Source organism: Procambarus clarkii, chromosome 65 (assembly GCF_040958095.1).
Source record: "Procambarus clarkii isolate CNS0578487 chromosome 65, FALCON_Pclarkii_2.0, whole genome shotgun sequence".
NCBI classification, from domain to species: Eukaryota; Metazoa; Arthropoda; class Malacostraca; order Decapoda; family Cambaridae; genus Procambarus; species Procambarus clarkii.
The window spans coordinates 18,688,728-18,707,362 of record NC_091214.1 but is presented as its reverse complement, the minus strand read 5'-3'; the positions used below and the strand labels follow the sequence as shown (position 1 = coordinate 18,707,362).

The 18,635-nt window shown below is 41.4% G+C and overlaps 1 protein-coding gene across 4 annotated transcripts; it reads left to right on the top strand.

Annotated features, from left to right (window-relative positions):
• The first annotated feature begins 3,255 nt into the window (after positions 1-3,255).
• On the top strand, positions 3,256-18,371 carry LOC123771120 (uncharacterized). Of its 4 annotated transcripts, none has more exons than XM_045763491.2 (4): positions 3,256-3,745; positions 9,421-9,575; positions 10,221-10,728; positions 15,133-18,371. In XM_045763491.2, the coding sequence occupies exons 3-4, from the start codon at positions 10,234-10,236 to the stop codon at positions 18,148-18,150; spliced, it is 3,513 nt and encodes a 1,170-aa protein (XP_045619447.2). In that variant the 5' UTR covers positions 3,256-3,745; positions 9,421-9,575; positions 10,221-10,233; the 3' UTR covers positions 18,151-18,371. The 4 variants fall into 4 exon arrangements, with proteins under 4 accessions (XP_045619447.2, XP_045619450.2, XP_045619448.2 ...); XM_045763494.2 differs by lacking the exon at positions 3,256-3,745 and adding an exon at positions 3,888-4,022; XM_045763492.2 differs by lacking the exon at positions 3,256-3,745 and adding an exon at positions 4,836-5,511.
• The last annotated feature ends 264 nt before the right edge of the window (positions 18,372-18,635 follow it).

Below are 18,635 nucleotides of genomic sequence, written 5' to 3'. Positions count from 1 at the left end.
TGAGGTCTCCATGCATGGATACAGTAGTCCAAATTGGGGCGTACCAGAGATTTATACAATTCAACCATTACCTTCTTTCCTTATAGTCAAAAGTACACTTGTTTATCCCAAGAGTTTGGTTAGCTTTTCAGACTGCTGCACCCACTTGCTGTGCAATTTTCAGTGAGTGGGGGATTTTGATTCCAAGGTAATTTTCTTCAATCTACCACGACTACTATTAATTTGGTGATAGTGGCGTGGGTTGATATTCCCCCACATGCAAGGTCTTGCATTTGTCGATATTTAAAAGCATTTGCCAGTCTTCTGACCATTTGTGGAGTTTATATAGATCTTTTTGTAAGGCTTCAATATCGAAGGTCCACATTTCCCACTTTACCATAAAACTTTGTGTCATCTGCAAATTTGATGATATGGTTTGTAATATGTTCGTCTGTCATTGATGTATATGACAAAAAAAGGTAGGTCCCAAAATGGACTCTTGTGGTACCTCACTTACATTTCTCCATTCAGATTTGTTTCCATTTAGCACAACCCTTTGTTTTATTTCCTTCAACCATTGCTTTATCCATTCTAATATTTCACCATTTACTCCATATGCCTGTAAGTTCTTATCCATTTTTTCATGTGGTACCGTATCAAAAGCTTTAGCAAAATCCATGTATATTACATCCGCCGAAAGGTCGCTGAGTAGCTGGTTACCTTTTCCCAAAATGTGAGCAAATTGGTAAGGCATTATTTGTTCTTAACAAATCCATATTGTGTCGATTGTACAAGGTTGTTCACTGAAAGATGGTGAATGATTCCCTCCCTGAGGATTCTCTCCATGAGCTTGCAGATGTGGTCTAATGGTCTATTAAGACGTGGTCTAATGGTTACCTTGTTATGATTTCGGGCTCAACGTCCCTGCGGTTCGGTCCTTGGCCTAATGGTGCACTGTTGCTGGATGGTGTACTAAGGACAACAATGCTCCTCTGCCTGACTGGTCAACCAGGCTGTTGGACGGGACTGCTCGCAACCTGACGTATAAACCACAGCCTGGTTTATCAGGTATCGTTGGGAGATGTTTTATCAAGTTCTCTCTTGAACACTGTGAGGGGTCGGCCAGTTATGCCCCTTATGTGTAGTGGAAGTGTGTTGAACAGTCTCGGACCTCTGATGTTGATAGTTCTCTCTCAGAGTACCTATTGCACCTCTGCTCTTCAACGAGGGTTTCTGCACATCCTGCCATGCCTTCTGGTCTCATGTGGTGTTATTTCTGTGCAGTGCAGTACTATTTTCCACGTGTAAATTATTATGTATATCTCCCGCCTGCTCTCAAGATAATACAGATTTAGGCATTTTAGTCGGTTCCAATAGTCTGAATGTTTTACCGAGTGGATTCTAGCAGTAAAGGATCTCTGCACACTTTTCAGATCACCAATTTATCCAGCTTTGAAAGGGACTGTCATTGTGCAATAGTATTCCACTCTAGAGAGCACTAGCATCTTGAAAATTATCATCAATGATCTTGCATCTCTAGTTTGAAAAATTGGTGTTATCCAACCAGTCATTTTTCTTGCAGTTGTGGCGGCTACTTTATTGTGTTTTTTAAATGTAAACCCGTCTGACATGAGTACACCCAAATCCTTTACATTACTTTTTCGTTCATGTTATGATTTGACTGCGTTTTGTTCGTTGTTTCCGTTTTTATATTTTAATTTTTTACGTAGCGCAGGAGCTGGAGCTTATCTTCATTAAATACCATATTATTTTCTGTAGCCCATCAAAAGACCTTACATCTGATTGGAGGTTTGCTGTGTCCTCTATGTTGTCTACTCTCATAAAAATCCTAGTGTTATCTGCAAAGGATATACGGTACAATAGATTGTGCCTGTGTCAGATATGTGGATGATAAAAAATACTGGAGCAAGCACAGTACCCTGGGGGACTGAGCTCTTCACAGTTGATGGCCCGGATTTTATTTTGTTGACTATTACACATTGGGTTCTTTTAGTCAGGAACTTGTAGATCCATCTGCCTATTTTTCCGGTAATTCCTTTCGAACACAATTTATGTGCAACAACACCATGGTCACATTTGTCGAAGGCTTTTGCAAAATCTGTGTGAATTACATCAGCGTTTTGTTTGTCATGGCCTGTAAGGTCATGCTATTGTGGTCCAGCAACTATAGTCAAGAGCGCCCTGTTCTGAAACCATGTTGTCCAGGGTTATGGAGATGATGTGATTCCATGTATTTTTGTTATTTTACTTCTTAGCAATCTTTTCAAAGATTTTTATAATATGCGATGTTAGTGCAAAGATAACGCCAGTATCTAGGCTCTGTCTCCAAAGAATGTAAAGGGCCTACAATAGTGGTTTCTTGTCGTTCTTGATGAATATAGTTCCAAGAATCAGTGCTTTGTGCGGAGTGCATAGGCATATGGCTTCTTCAAAATCCAGTGGGAATAGGGTGACATCTGATATATGATTTGATGTTGGTATCACATCCATGACAAATTATTGGGATTATCAATCTTCAGTGTGTAGTGGCTCGCTGAAAACAGGGTCGTACTGATTTCTCAGTATTTCGCTAATTTCATTATTGTCATCAGTGAAAGTTCCTTCTCCCTTTCGCAGGGGCCAGATACTAAATGTAATTGTTTATCTTGATTTTGCAAAGGATAAAAAGTATTTCAGATATATCTCTATTTCACTGATGGCCTTTTGCTTTCCTTGTCTCTCCTGGATTTTGAAGGCTGGGTGCACTAAGACGTGTTCTAATAATGTACTAAGATGTAGTCTAATGGTGTACTAAGATGTGGTCTAATGGTGTACTAAGACGTATCTAATGGTTATCTTGAGATGATTTTGGACTTAGCGTCCCCGCGGCCCTTCCCTCGACTAGGCCTTTTTTTTTTTTGTCACATCCCCAGGAAGCAGCCCGTAGCTGCCGTCTAACTCCCAGGTACCTATTTATTGCTAGGTGAACAGGAGAATCATGGTGAAAGAAATTACCCATTTGTTTCCTCCTCCGCCGGAGATTGAACCCCGAAACTTAAGACTACGAATCCCGAGCGATGCCCACACACCAATTAGGCCCCCTAAGTGTACTAAGGCGTACACTAAAACGTGGTCTAGTGTTACATGGGATTGTGTCGGGGCCGAGGGTATGCCAGGCTGGAGTACTACTGTACTGGTCTCCCCCAGACAGGAGCACATTACTGCGTGGTGACGCTGTACTGGTCTCCCCCAGACAGGAGCACATGGCTGCGTGGTGACGCTGTACTGGTCTCCCCCAGACAGGAGCACATGGCTGCGTGGTGACGCTGTACTGGTCTCCCCCAGACAGGAGCACATGGCTGCGTGGTGACGCTGTACTGGTCTCCCCCAGACAGGAGCACATGGCTGCGTGGTGACGCTGTACTGGTCTCTCCAAGACAGCAGCACATGACTGCGTGGTGACGATGCTCCACAATCTCCACCTCATACGTTTTGAACAATTGTCATTGGCGCAGCAAGCGAGAGCTGAGGTGCAGGCCAAGCCGCTTTAATATGCTGATTTAAGTAATAAACTTTCAAATGGCATACATCTGCCAATGGATATCATAAATGTAACTCAGCAATGATCTAGTAGTATTAGAGGAAAGATATATATCAATGATACGTGATTGTTTCAAATTTGAAGGTAGTAAATAATGTCGAGGCTACAGGCGGCAAGAACCCAGCCACGCTGCGTCCTGCCGCTCTCTCTCGCACTACACACCAGGTATTTTCTACCAATATTTTCATAATTTCTGAATTCCCACTGGCCATAAATTATAATAATGTTGACAGTGTTAAGTACTAAGCTGCGTAGAAAGCGAATTCAACGGATATAATTAGAAATATGTGTCGTTTGTGGTGATTTTCGTGGTGAACATGAATCAGTAACACTGGGCCTGCGCGCTGGTGCCACGTGTGGAATACTTGGCTATATGTTACACTATGGCGTTACGTCACCTCAGTTTCTGTTACATTTATTGTGCACCGTGTCTGCCATACAAGTATATATATTTTTTATTTCGTGTATTGTGTATTCAGTTCAAACTTGTGGCCGTATTCAGATTTAACTTTGGCAACACTTGCATATATATATAATGCTGACGTGTTCCAACTTCACATATGCAGTTCCAACTGCAGTCCCCGTGGCGAAGTGTTAACACACTCGCCTGGCGGGGATTTGGCGTTTTGCGAGCGCTTAAGGTCTACAAGCGCTTTGGCTGGCCAGGGAGGATTGACTGGGCGCCAATCCTTAACTGTAGCCTCTGTCCACCCAGCAATGAGGGGTCGTAGTCCTAGGGTTCTATTCCTGGTCGTAGTAAGTAGATCCTGGGAATTAGCTGCCGGGAATGTGTGAATATGTGAGGAGAGAGAGAAATATGTAGTAGATATGACAGAAACAATAGGTCGGGACTCAGTACATTACACAACTGACGGTTACAAAGGCGGGGTGCAAATGCTAACAGCTCGATCCTGCAGGCAAAAATTGTAAATGCACACACATACATAAAATTGCACTAGGGAGTATCACTTCTGGTGCAATTGTGGGAACCCATAGCCTCGGAGAAGGAAACACAGAGCATTCAGAGAAAAACTTGACGTTTGACTATACTTGGGGACTATCCATGCCACGTTACATGACGACTAACCATATTAACGTGGGAAATAATTAACATGTCATTCACTTGGACCATCGAAGTCTCGACCGTGGACCACAAAAGTATCAGCTTGCAGTCCTTCCAACACACGGAGGCTTTAGTCTCCGTGGTGTAGTGGTAAGACACTGGCCTGGCGTTCCGCGAGCGCTATGTCATGGGTTCGTATCCTGGCCGGGGAGGATTTACTGGGCGCAAATCCTTAACTGTAGCCTCTGTTTAACTCAACAGTAAAATGTGTACTTGGTTGTAAAAACGATTCTTCGCGGCGGGGATCGTATTCCAGGGACCTGCCCGAAACGCTACGCGTACTAATGGCTGTATAAGAATGTAACAACTCTTGTATATATCTAAAAAAAAAAAAGAAAAAAACACAATGAGGAAGGATCCCAGAGATATCCATCTATAGTATCCAACTTGAACTTTAGGTCTTTGTTCGAGTGCCACATTTACACATCTGAGTGCAAGAAGTATGACAAATTGTTCGGCTTGAGGATAGTCGAAACGTTTTGGCATTATTTTGTGGTTGGACAAGAGGAAAGCGGCACGAATACAACCTGTAGATACCATGGCTCACTCTGCACTGATACTTCCACCTGTGTGGGTTGATGTTGAGCTTAATTTAATTTATACAAGTTACTATTATTAAAGCAACAAATTTTACTACAAAGAATGATTATCATAATTCTGGCTCGCCTACCCAAGTGAATACAGTATTTAATACTATATATGAGCCTGGTTATAGCTGGCACACCCCAATTGGTGTGTAGTTCGTATCAAGAAACTTTATCGTCCATTTATTCAGTGCTTGGGAAAGTGGAGTGAAGGTGAAGGTGTGGTAAGTTCTAATTGACATAAACTACCAAGGTAAGACTAATCTAATAAGTGCATGTAATCCTATTAGGAATTGTATTATACTATTATAATATAATCCTATTATACAATACATTATCCTTGTATATTACAGCGCAAGTGCCATATTTGTTGACTAATGAATTTTGACATATCCTAAGATAATTAAATATCAATTCGATCTAATTTAATATATTACTTCAAGACAACGTACTTAACAACCTATGTATCTATTAGACTTACTTTCAAGCCAACCTTACCAAACGTGCTCGAACACAACATTACAATAGAAATCAAAACAGTTTTAATTTAATCTATTTGAGGACGCAAACTTTCCCCTATATTCGTCAAACATGCAGCTTGCTCCAGTCTCACTGTATATGCGTTATATAGTTCCTCGGAAGATTTAGTGCGGTCATCAACATCATTAATGACTGATATGTATGTGATTAGTGACAATGTATGTGTGTGTGAGAAGAACAAGCTACGTGTCTCCTCGGCAAGCATTTCGTCACACATGTGACTGAATATTCAAATAACTGCATTCCACACTAAAACGGGTAATACTGATACTCACGATTATACCTTGCGATGATTTCGGGGCTTTGCGTCCCCGCGATCCGGTCCCCAACCAGGCCTCCTGGTCGGGAGTTTCGATTCTTACCCGCTAATCAAAATTTAAAAAAAAATCAGTAAATAAAACATTGCTCACAACCTGCATTACGAGTAATATATCTCCTGGCACGTGCTGGTCAGGTCCCCGTGGCTGCTGGCTCCATACAGTACTGGCTTACCTCGTCAATGCGTATTACAGCCGCTCGCATCCCGCCGAAAACGTTTTGTGCGTTTTGTTGTCGCTATAAACGATTGTGGTGCACCGTTCTCTATACCCGCTGTTCAAGTACGTTTATTGAGATAATAAAATACATCTCAAACGGATGGAGTAACTCAAACTATTTCTACCCTCTCAACCCTTAACCAGCAGCTTAGGCTATTTCTGCTCCCCACCTTACTCGCAGTTTAGACTATTTCTACTATGGATCATCCAATAAAATCAGCAGACTTCTAGATGTTACTACTGCTTGGGTTAGACTCGGTTACAAGTATCTCTGGGAATTCTCATTATCTGCTGATGTAGACCTGACCAAATGTAAACTGTCAACAAAATTATTCGCACACCCTCCGTCACTATGTGATGGAGTGCGAAAAGATACGTGAATTTAGAGACAATTCTATAACCAATGTTCCAGCGATGTGTAAATAGTTCATTCAAAATGATCTGCTACCAGAAATTTTAGCCAAATATCCCCATTTTGCTAACTGTAGGTAGTAACTGAGTGACTGTAACCTATCCACCGCTGCCCACTGGATGAGGGGCGGTGTGCAGGACAAACATATAAATTTTGACACTAGCTCTCCACATATGTCAGTTGCTTAATTTAGAACCTGTACTTGAGGTCGATCTCGAACCCATTGTTGATGTGACGACTTATATTGAATTTTGTAACTAGCTCATCAAGCTAGTTACAAAACTTGCTTAGCTAAATGAATTGTGGGGTTCAGTCCCTGAGCCCATTATGTGCCTCTGCAACCCTTTCCACTGCCGCCCACAAGATGGGTATGGGGTGCATAATAAATTAAGCAAACTAACTAAACTAAACTTCTACCCCTCTCCCCACAGCTAGGCTATTTCTACCCCCCCCCCTCCCGGGAGCTTAGGCTATTTCTACCCCCCTTCCCTGAGCTTAGGCTATTTCTACCCCCCTCCCCTGAGCTTAGGCTATTTCTACACCCCCCCCCCATCCGCTGTCGATGAAGAGAAGGCACCAGTGTTTTTAAGGATAAGGCACCCAACTGTCTTGCTCCTTATGCTCCTCCTACCAGCCCTCTTGTGCCTGTTGCTTTAAAACTTAACTATTTTGACATTCAAATACTTTGTTGAATCTGGCCTTTGAGTTTTTCACAAGGCAGGGTAGAACATGGGAGCATGGATGGAAACTTTAGGCATATATTAGTAATTTTGAGTTAAAAGCCTTTGTAGTGTAAGGGTGTTATGAACTGCTCGAACATGTTAGAAACACACAGTTCACAGTAACATGTGTAGATATGTCAAGAAACAGGAGGAGTCACGGAATTTGATACCCGATATCTGGCAAAGCGGTCAGGAAAATATGTATCAGGATCAGGATACATGGTCGGGATCTTATGCATTAGGATCAGGATACATGGTCAGGAAGGAGCTAGCGCCTGACCATGGAAGCACATTTCAGTGTACTCTGTACAAGCACAGGTATGCGTGCACGTCCTTACAAATGATTATAAACATTCGCCTTTATGTGAATAAATAAAAGTCTGCAGTTATGGTATATCACGGTATACCATTGTTAGGTTGATGGAGGCCGCCCTGTAGGCAAATGTAAGGCTCTGAGCTATTCACTTCGTTAATACTTATATTTATATTTTCAAGTAACACTTAATTTGGGTTAGTGCTGGGCTTAAAGTCCATTAATCTCGAAGGGTTATTAAGGTCACAACTATGGCTTACCGATCAACCGGCAATTATACTGCAGTAATAAATATAGTTGAAGACTCAGGTATACACAGACAAGAGACACTAAATTACAAGCCGGTGTGACTGACAAGTGTTCCGTGTAAAGTGCTGGAGAGAGTATATAGTCAGGTCGAGAATATTGGAGCACCTAGAGACGATAAACCTGGAACGGAACGACAGCGTGATTTTGAAGGGGAAAGTCATGCCTGATAAACTTTATCGAGTTTACACAATCGACTTGAGAATGGTCCAGGATGGACCGAAACGTCGTCGTTCCTTCACTTTCTAGTGTATGGTTTGGTCAACATATTTCAGCCACGTTATTGTGACTCCTCGTCTGCAAGATTACTAGAACACGACAGGAAAAATATGACTGGGTAAATTTTTTTTCTAGACCCAAACAGCTTTTGATACTGTTCCTCACAAAAGGCTCGCGTACAAGATGGAGAACCAAGCTGGGGTAATTGTGAAGACACTAAACTGGGTAATTGAAGAAGACAAAGAGTCACAATCAGAGGCGAGGTCTCCAGCTGGAGGAATGTAACAAGTGGAGTTCCCCCAAATATTAGTCCTGGGACCACTACTGTTCCTAATTTATGTTAATGATCTTCCTGAGGGAGCGAGCTCGTACATGCCAATTTTTGCAGACGATGCAAACATAATAAGGAATGTAAAGACAGAGGAGGACTGCAGAATGAAGGAAGACCTTGACGAACTCCAGGAGTGAGTGGAGTCTGGCCCTAACTTCGGTAGGGGACAAACGTGTTGCCTCGCGCTCCGGCAGTAGGTGTTGTTTACCAATTTGGCCGGTTAGGGGCAGGTGTCTCTCTGCCCGCCTGTGCTGACGTGGAGTTACGATGGGGGTCCCTGTCCCCCCTGTCGTCCGGGCTCGCACAGGGGCCTCGTAGCCTGGTGGATAGCGCGCAGGATTCGTAATTCTGTGGCGCGGGTTCGATTCCCGCACGAGGCAGAAACAAATGGGCAAAGTTTCTTTCACCCTGAATGCCCCTGTTACCTAGCAGTAAATAGGTACCTGGGAGTTAGTCAGCTGTCACGGGCTGCTTCCTGGGGTGTGTGTGGTGTGGAAAAAAAAAAAAAGTAGTTAGTAAACAGTTGAGAGGCGGGCCGAAAGAGCAAAGCTCAACCCCCGTAAAAACACAACTAGTAAACACATCACCAGCTGTAGGGACGCTGGCTAACATTAGAACGTTATTTAGAAATCTAAATCAATGTAATCTACACAGCGTTTGTTAGGCCAATATAAATATATAATTCAGTCAATTGTTCTTATGTCATAAAGCAATCAACCAACCATCCAGCTATAGCAACTTTAATTTGTTTCAGGCACTCGCCTATCACTGGCAACTCAGCTTCGCTAGAAATAATTATGGTTGTAACAAACTACAACTTACTGATGTGTACAACGGTGTAGCAGATCTGCTGGATATAATAACACCAACGGTCAGCAGGTGAAGCAAGAATACCTCTACCTGTATACAGTACGTATTTACTATTAAGTAATTACTACCACAAAGAAATGGCTTATTGACAATTAAGCCTTCTCAGTTTTTGTTTTTGTCAAAGTGTTCAGGAGTGTGAGCCTGGCTGTGTTACATGATACCCTCGAGGTATCGTCTAAGCTTCTGAGCCTCGAGGTCTCTGAGCTTCGGGAACCAGTTTCTCCATGTGTTCCGGTATTATACTATCAACATACAGTTGTATGTTGTACTATACAATCCAGTACTATACAATCAATATACAGTTGTAAAAATCAAATGATATAACAATTCATTGTATCGGGGTACAGGAAACCAGGTTATACATACAGTATACGTTAGGCTTATATCGAGATCTCTTCCCCCCCCCCCCCGGGGTCGAATTACTGACCCCGCCCAGGAACAAACCCCACAACAAGCTGACTAGCCCCTGGGTATTATTTACTGCTAGGTGGATAGGTGCATGAGGTGAAAGGAAACGCTCCCAACCATTTCTGTGCCTCCCGGGATTCGAACCCGGAATTCTCGAGAGTGAGTATAGAAAGAACCCGACTGTACTATCAGGACCTTCCAGTGATTGATTTGGCCAATATGACCCTCCATTATGGTTGAATACTTTTGTTGTCTGCAGTGCATTCTCTTTTACAGGAAAGACACCAAGATGAAAAAGGTTTTGAAAAACTCCCAGACGCAGGATAAGTCTGAAGAGTCAGGCAACTCGAGCAAGAAACCAAAGAACGACGGCAGTGGGACAGCAGGAGATGCAGGTACTTCAAGCACTTCTGACCTGCACAACGATCCCATTGCACAAAGAAACAAAATGATTCAAATGCTTCGGTTGAAACGAGGGTATCCACCATCTTTCGGCTTCAGTGATAGGGAGTTCTTGATGTCCATGGACCCAGAAGATCTGCGTTATATGATGAGATCGTTGGATCGACGGCGGGACCCATTTGGGTATTCTTCTTGGGGATCAGCGGGACCCTACAGATCCAGCTCGCCTGAAGAGGACCCCGTAGATGAACAGTCAAGAAAACAGATGGAGTGGTCCCCACCTGAGATGGTGGAGCCTGAGAAGATAGATGAAGAGGAACAGCGTGTGAAGGACCATGGAGAACTGAATACGGAAACTGTGCTCTACGTCATCAAGGAGAAGGTCAGTCAGCCATTATCTCTGTACACTCTACTGCTGTTGAAATACAAATAGTTTAATTAAAGATTAATGTACATATTTTAAGAGAAAGTAATGAACATGAGCCGAGCTGAGAAAATAATAATTTATGTTGCTAATTAATATAATTATTTATATCAGTGTTCACGCTCAAAAAGTTAGATGACATCCCATCACCCACACAAATGTTTTAAGGAGGGCAGGAGAATGAATTTAGGGATATACCCATTATATAATATGTCAAAATAAATTATTTTTTAATTTATAACGTATATATACAGTATACATATCTATATAAATAAAATGGAAATGTTCGTTTGTTCAAAATCGCTAATCTCCGAAAGTTTGTTACCGATTGCTTTGATATTTTCACACAATGTTCCATTCACATCTGATCGGGTTATTATATTCATACTATATTGATGTCATGTCTGTGACGGAAAAAGCATGTTTTTTTGGAAAACTGTGTTTTTCCATGTGTTTTTCATGTGAGAAATCTTCGAAACCTCTTTACCGATTGCTTTGAAATTTTGACACGACGTTGCATTCGAATAGGCGCGTGTTTTTATATACCTACTATATACATGCCTCACCTGTGACAGGAAAAAACATGTTTTTTTTAAAAACAGTGCCATTTGTTAGACGTAAGAGCAACACACGCTGTAATCTCCCAAAGTTCTTCACCGATTGCTTTAAAATTCTGATACAACGTTCCATTCGAATATGCACATGTTTGTATATACCTACTATATAGATGCCACACCTGTGACAGGTAAAAACATGTTTTATTCAAAAACAGCGCCATCTGTTGCATGTAATAGCAACACACACACACTATACTAAATTGGTCACGAATTCCATTTCAATGTTTCCGATTGCATTGATAAATTTAATTTTCATAGATTTCGATTTATTTTAATTTTTATTGAATTATTTTATGTGACATTGTGTTGGAATTGAGCTGTGTTGTTTACCATACCGTTCATTTTGTAAGTATAGATGTTACACCTGTGACAGGTAAACACTTTTTTTTTTTAAGAAACAGCGCCATCTGTTGCATGTAAGAGCCACACACGCTATACTAAATATGGTCTGATTCCATTTCAATGTTTTCGATTGCATTGACAAATTAAATTTTCATACATTTCGATTTATTTTCATTTTGATTTCAATATTTTGTGTGACATTGCATTGGAATTGAGCTTTGTTGTTTACCATACCGTTCATTTCGTGAGTATAATTTATTTTTTATTTTTTCATTTTTTCATTTCGTTTTTAATTGTTTTTCATATATTTCAGTGATGGGAACATTAGATCATTTGATGTTCCCAATTTTCTGTTGAGAACATCAGATCATTTGGGAATGCATCAAACGAGGGATTGGGGAATGGTGGGGAGGACGAGGGGACAGGGGAGGGGGGGAATGGTAGGGAGGACGAGGCGACGGGGGAGTGGTGGATGGTGGGGAGGACATAGGGATAGGGGAGGGAGGAAATGGTGGGGAAGACGAGGGGACGGGGGAGTGGGGAATGATTGGGAGGACGAGGGGACGGGGAAGGGGAATGGTGGGGAGGACTGGGAGACAGGGGGAGGGTTGCTGTTGCTCAGCAACTTGTGGCCGGGTACAGTTAATATATATATATATATATATATATATATATATATATATATATATATATATATATATATATATATATAAATTCAAGTACCTGGGGACTCGCTCCCGGGTACTTGAATTTACCTGAGGGCCACTAACACTCTAATGGCCTCGACGAGGATAGAAAGCCAGCAGCTTGTCAAAGGTCCACCCATTTGCCTTGATTATTGTTTTCAGATGGATTTTAACATTTAAAAGTTTTTTGCATTTACGGCATCGGCGGGTAGGCAGTTCCACGGGTTTATAACTCTGTGGGAGGAAAAAGCATCTCCTGTTCTTAGTCCTACATTGTGGCTTGTTGAGCGTGAAACCGTTACTCCTTTTTTGTGTTACATCTGAACTTCTGAAGAAAATATCCAGATCAACATCGGACATTCAGTATCTTGTTCAGTATTTTAAAAGTTTCAATGAGATCCGCCCTGTCATGCCAGGTTTGTAGTGTTGTTAGCCCTGTGGCCCTCAACCGTTCCTGATACTGGAGATGGCTTAGCTCTGGAATGACTTTTGTTCCCTGGTGTTGCACCTCCTCCAGAGCAGCTATGTCATTCTGAAGATGAGGTCTCCATGCTTGGATACAGTAATTCAAATGAGGGCGCACCAGAGATTTATACATTTGAACCATTACCTTCTTTTCCATATAGTCAAAAGTACGCTTGATTATCCCAACAGTTTGGTTAGCTTTTCTGACTGCTGCACCCACCTGTTGTGCAACTTTGAATGAGTGGTGGATTTTGACTCCAAGGTACTTTTCTTCGTCAATCTGCTGCAATGTAATGTTATTAATTTGGTAGTTGTGGCGTGGGTTGTTATGCCCCCACATGCAAGGTCTTGCATTTGTCGACATTAAAAAGCATTAGCCAGTCTTCTGACCATTTGTGGAGTTCATGTATATCTCTTTGTAAGGCTTCAATATCATTAACATTTCCTACTTTACCATAAATCTTGGTGTCATCTGCAAATTTGATGATATGGTTTGTAATATTCTCGTCTGTCATTGATGTATATGACAAAAAAGGTAGGTCCCAAAATGGACTCTTGTGGTACCTCACTTACATTTCTCCATTCAGATTCGTTTCCATTTAGCACGACCCTTTGTTTTCTTTCCTTCAACCATTGCTTTATCCATTCTAATATTTCACCATTTATGCCATGGGGCTGTAATTTCTTATCCATTCTTTCATGTGGTACCTTATCAAAAGCTTTAGCAAAATCCATGTATATTACATCCACTGGAAGGTCTTAGTCTGAGTAGCTGGTTACCTTTTCCCAAAATGTGAGCAAATTGGCGTGGCAGGAATTGTTCTTAACAAATCCATATTGTGTCGATTGTACAATGTTGTTCACTGGAAGATGGTGAATGATTCCCTCCCTGAGGAGTCTCTCCATGAGCTTGTAGATGTGTGATGTCAAGCTGATCGGATCGTAGTTTCTGCTGAGCGTTTTCTCTTTTTGAAAATAGGGGAAGACATTTGCATATTTCCACTCTAGAGGGACATTCCCTTGGTCCAGAAATTTTGTGAAAAGTAGTTACATCGGTAGGCATAGTTCTTCTGCAAGTTCCTTATGACTTTGGATTGGATTCCATCGACACCTGGGACTTTTGAGTCTTTTAATTTGTCAATGTTCTAATTATTTCACATGTTATGGGTATATCCCTAAATTCATTCTCCTCCCCTCCTTCAAACATTTGTGTGGGTGATGGGTTGCCATCCAACTTTTCGAGCGTGAACACTGGTGTAAATAATTATTTAGAATGTTTGCTGCCTTTTTAGCATTCATTATAGATTGGCTAGTCTCATCTATTAAGGCTCCAACTGAGTCCTTTGATTTGATTTTACCTCTTATACAGGCATAGAACGATTTTTAGTTCTTTCTTAATGTTTTGGGCAAGTTTTCTTTCGTAGTCGCTTTGGCTGCTGTAATTTTCTGAGTGGCCGAGTTTAGTGCCGTTTTGTATACCTCATAATGAATTATCTCCATCGTGGATATATAAGTTCTCCAGAGGTTCCTCTCGGTTACCAATGCTTGTTTTACGACCTGTGTCATCCATCTAGTTCCTTTTTTTGTCTTTCTTCTTTTCGGCACATATTTTTGAACGAGTTCCGAGATAACACTCTTTTTCAAATTTTGCCATGATGCGTCCGTACCATCATTGCTACTTGCTCCTTGTTTGTGTTATAGTACATCTGACCTTTTGAAGAAATTGTCTGGATCAACTGGGACCTATTTCCTGTTAGGTGAAAAGAGACATTAAGTAAAAGAAAATGTGCCCAACCATTTTTGTCCCACCTATGATTCAAACTCAGGATTCCCGATTATGAGTCGAGAACAAACTCACCTGTACTATCTGGTAGAGATATTTAATGTTTTTATCATGTTTGTTCTGTTTTTCTTTCATATTTCTTGCAACAGGTTTATATTACGTAACTAGAGAGCATCTAATCATATCAACATACTTGAATTTTTTGCTAAAACAAGGATAAATATCCTTGTTTTAGCTAAATAGGCTACTCCAAATATATTCTCACTCCAACCATATTACCCATATTTTGATATGTATGTTCAGAAGAGAGCGTGTTTTTATGTTAAGATTATAATACAGTACAGTATTGTCTTGCAAGGTATGCTTGACATGAGAATCTCCTTTGATTAGCCGAGCTTGAAGCATCTAGTTTTATCAGATATGCAGTTCGTTACAATAATGCTATTATTTTACTATATCTTGTATTCAGAATGACGATGGTGAAGAGAAGACCCACACTGTGCTCCAGATGCCATCTAGTGTGCCAGACTTATTGTCAGGTACAAGTCAGAATGTTTCTCAGGAATCCAGCACCTACAACATCCTTATGGCAGATGTGTCAGGCTCCATGAACTCATACTGGAGACCTTTAGTAACAGGCTGGAACGATTATGTGGCTCCGCATTTAGTCGGGAGAACTAATTTGTTTGTGTTTGGCAGTACAGTTAAGCTGAAGAGATCTGAAACAAAGCTACAGTTTGGTGATTTAGATCGCAGTAGTACAGACTTGACTGGTGCCCTACAGACCATTGTAGATGAAGTTTACAAATGCAAGGAGAGGTATATCAAGGTGTTTCTTGTCACTGACGGCCATCATAATGCAACTAAAGTTCAGCCAAACATAGTTATTGACCAAATGAATGCTGCCAGGGGCAAGACATGTGATGTTTTCGTGTTAGGCGCGGGTAGTGACTTTCCTGTGCAGTATAGTATCAACATACGGTCACGTTTGCATAATGGCAGTGCTAATGTGCCTTCACTTTTCTGGGCAAAAATTCCAGATTTCGTTATAGAACAGATGATGGAGATCGGTAGTAAAATTTCTGACGGAACTTCACAGACCCTGCGACTGTCAGTGGAAGGTTTCTCATTGCCTGGAGGGATAGCCAAACACACTTTCCACCTGAACGAGTGGGTATATTTTCCATCTGGACCAGAACAAGTACAACAACTCACACTTAGACATGGTAAAAATGTTTGTCACATCTCACTGAAGCCTCGTCAGATGCAATTGTCTCTTTTGAATGAAGTATTTCGACAGTGGAACTCTGTTATCATTCAGATTCATAATAAGAAAGAGCAAGTTCCCCCAGATGCACTGGCCTTCATGGAGCGAATCTTTAACACAAAAATGGACGAGCTCAAAGATATAAAGTTAGGATCAATCCGTGAGCGGCTTGAACGAAAAGAAATCAGTACATATGAAACAGACTTCAGAACATTGTTTAACAAAATAAGAACAATACTAACAACTGAAAAATTCCACAATGAACTAGAACTGGCTGAAAATATTCTGAGTACAACAGTCGGAGGAGGTAAATATGGAACAAAAGTTCTACAGATGAAAGGCCATACAGATGAAGATTATGCAAAGGACTGTAAAGAGTTTTTGAAGATTTATGAAGAACACAAAGCGAGGATACTGAGCATTGAAAATGGCCCAGAAGATTGTTGTCGAGTCACTACGACGTCCACTGTGTCTGACCTCCAGGATCCAGATTTTCCAATGATGATGGATATTAAAAATAAATTTGAGTTCCTAAAGCAATTCACTATTACTGGCATTCCAGTGTCTGCTCCAAGCAGGGACTCTGTAACCATCAATCCCTGGTCGTTTGGTGTTAGGGCCCTATTAAATGAGCCATACACCATCATGAGTCAGGTTGCTTTAGAATCCATAGCTGACCAGAACTCGGCATTGGGAAAGAGCAAGGATGTGCAGTTGAAGTCTGATGATAGCAGGACGCGCTTTAATGCCATAATCCCAGTCTTCCCACCTGCTGCCTCCAAAATTATGGCACCGTTAATGCGTACAAGACTTTATGCAATGTGTTCAACTTTTGCCATCTTGAAAAATCCACATATAATTGATTTCAATATCCACATGGCAGCCTTGGGGGTGACATGGGTGAGGATTCTGTTCGAGCACCCGACCCAGCCTAGGCCCGAATTTGTGCGTCTTCGTGTTGAGCATATAGAAGCGACAGCAGCAGCTTACCTCAACCGACCAAGCTACACAAAATACTGGCAAGTGCTTATCAGTGACACTGCTCAAGCACTCATGACAGAGAGCACTATAACAGTAGAAAACAAAACAATAAAATGCGAGTCTCTCATTAAGCCAATGTTTATACTTCACTTGCACCAACGGAGCGAGAACCCTCAAGATGCGAGTGTCGTTGTCAACATTATGAGGATGATACTCTTAGAATACATCGGTCGCTGCCTCTCTCACTACAAGACAAATGACAATAATTCAACACCCTTCACAGATTTCTTTGCTAAAACACTTGCTGATCAAGAACTTAAAAAAAAATGGGTTCAGAAATATATTGCTACCACCAAAGAAAGCATGGCAGGATCTGAAGGCCTTCTCTTAGGGGACTATTACACACTGGAAAAAGTGCAGAAGGCAGCCAGGAAAACTGCAGTGGAAGAAATCAAAATTCTGAAAGAAAAGTTAACAGCACAGATCCCAATAGCAGTGGACATGAAGAAGGTGGAACAGCTGCGCAATGTATCTCTGACTGGAGATATGTCGTGGTTCACATTGCGAACCTTTGCCAGGGAAGTTGGTCTAATGGAAGAAGTCATTGACAACTTGTTTAGTGAACAAAGTTTGTTTGTTTACACCGCTCATGCCCTACAGTACAGAGCCTCTCGGGAGAGGCTTACTACTCCAGTGGCTGACTATGAGGCCATTCGAACTTTAGTGACCAAACATGTACAGCAGGAGAATTCACACATTATAGCCAAGGATCTTTCAGATGAAATAGTTCAACAACTGCAGGGTGCTTGGTTACAAGCATATTTGGATGCACACAGAGAAGTGGTTCAACCCATGACGAGGCAACAAATTCTAGCAGAGGCTTTAGGACGAGGAGTGGAAGTGACGGATGCCACCTTCGAACAGGTATATAAGAAATACCGTCCTGATGTAGGTCTATTGGGTAATGCCTGTCAATGTCGAGCTTGTCCGTATTTTTTGATACCAAATAAGAGTTATAATCAACACTCGTCAGTAGAGCGTCGTGCTCGTGCAGCTTTCCCTCACGGCCTGCACCTGGCAGCCTACCGCCTCAGGGACAGCGATGTGCCCACAGTTATCGCCCACCTTGAGTCTGGCAAATTCAAAACAACTGTCCCTCGACAAGCTGTTGAACCCTTCGTAGAGGACCTGGAGAATTTACAAAAAATATACCGTGAGGTGGCACTGACTGGCTTTTAACCCTTCTCATAAGTTATCAAGTGCAGAGAAGTCTTTTGAATATGTATACTACTGTACATAGGTTATCTTCTATAGTTTTCCTCATAAATAACTAGATAATGTTTAAGTTATTTTTTGCTAGTCTTATAATTACTCTTCAAGACTGTAAGTAACTTATTGAAACAATATTTACCACCAAAAATAAAACTGAATAAATATTGTACATTACATAAATTTAAAAATGATATATCCTTCAGCGATGAGATCCTTAATTATTCATGCCACACCTCTACTTACCGTAGCCCCCCCCCTTTCCAAATTACCATCCCTCCCCACCTGAGAGGATGATTAAAGATCAACTACATGCTTCTACTAGAAGTAAAGTACAACACTTTAAGCCAAAGTGATGTGTTACTCACTGAACGATCGTTCTACCAAACCATTTACACTGATGGTTCCTATACCACTCCTCACTGGTGGTGGTGAAGGTACTAACAAGGTTAGGT

Coding starts and splice junctions, on each gene's coding strand:
- LOC123771120 (XM_045763491.2), top strand. CDS start 10,234: ATGAAAAAGGTTTTGAAAAACTCCCAGACGCAGGATAAGTCTGAAGAG. Junction 10,729..15,132: donor TCTACGTCATCAAGGAGAAG/GTCAGTCAGCCA, acceptor TCTTGTATTCAG/AATGACGATGGTGAAGAGAA.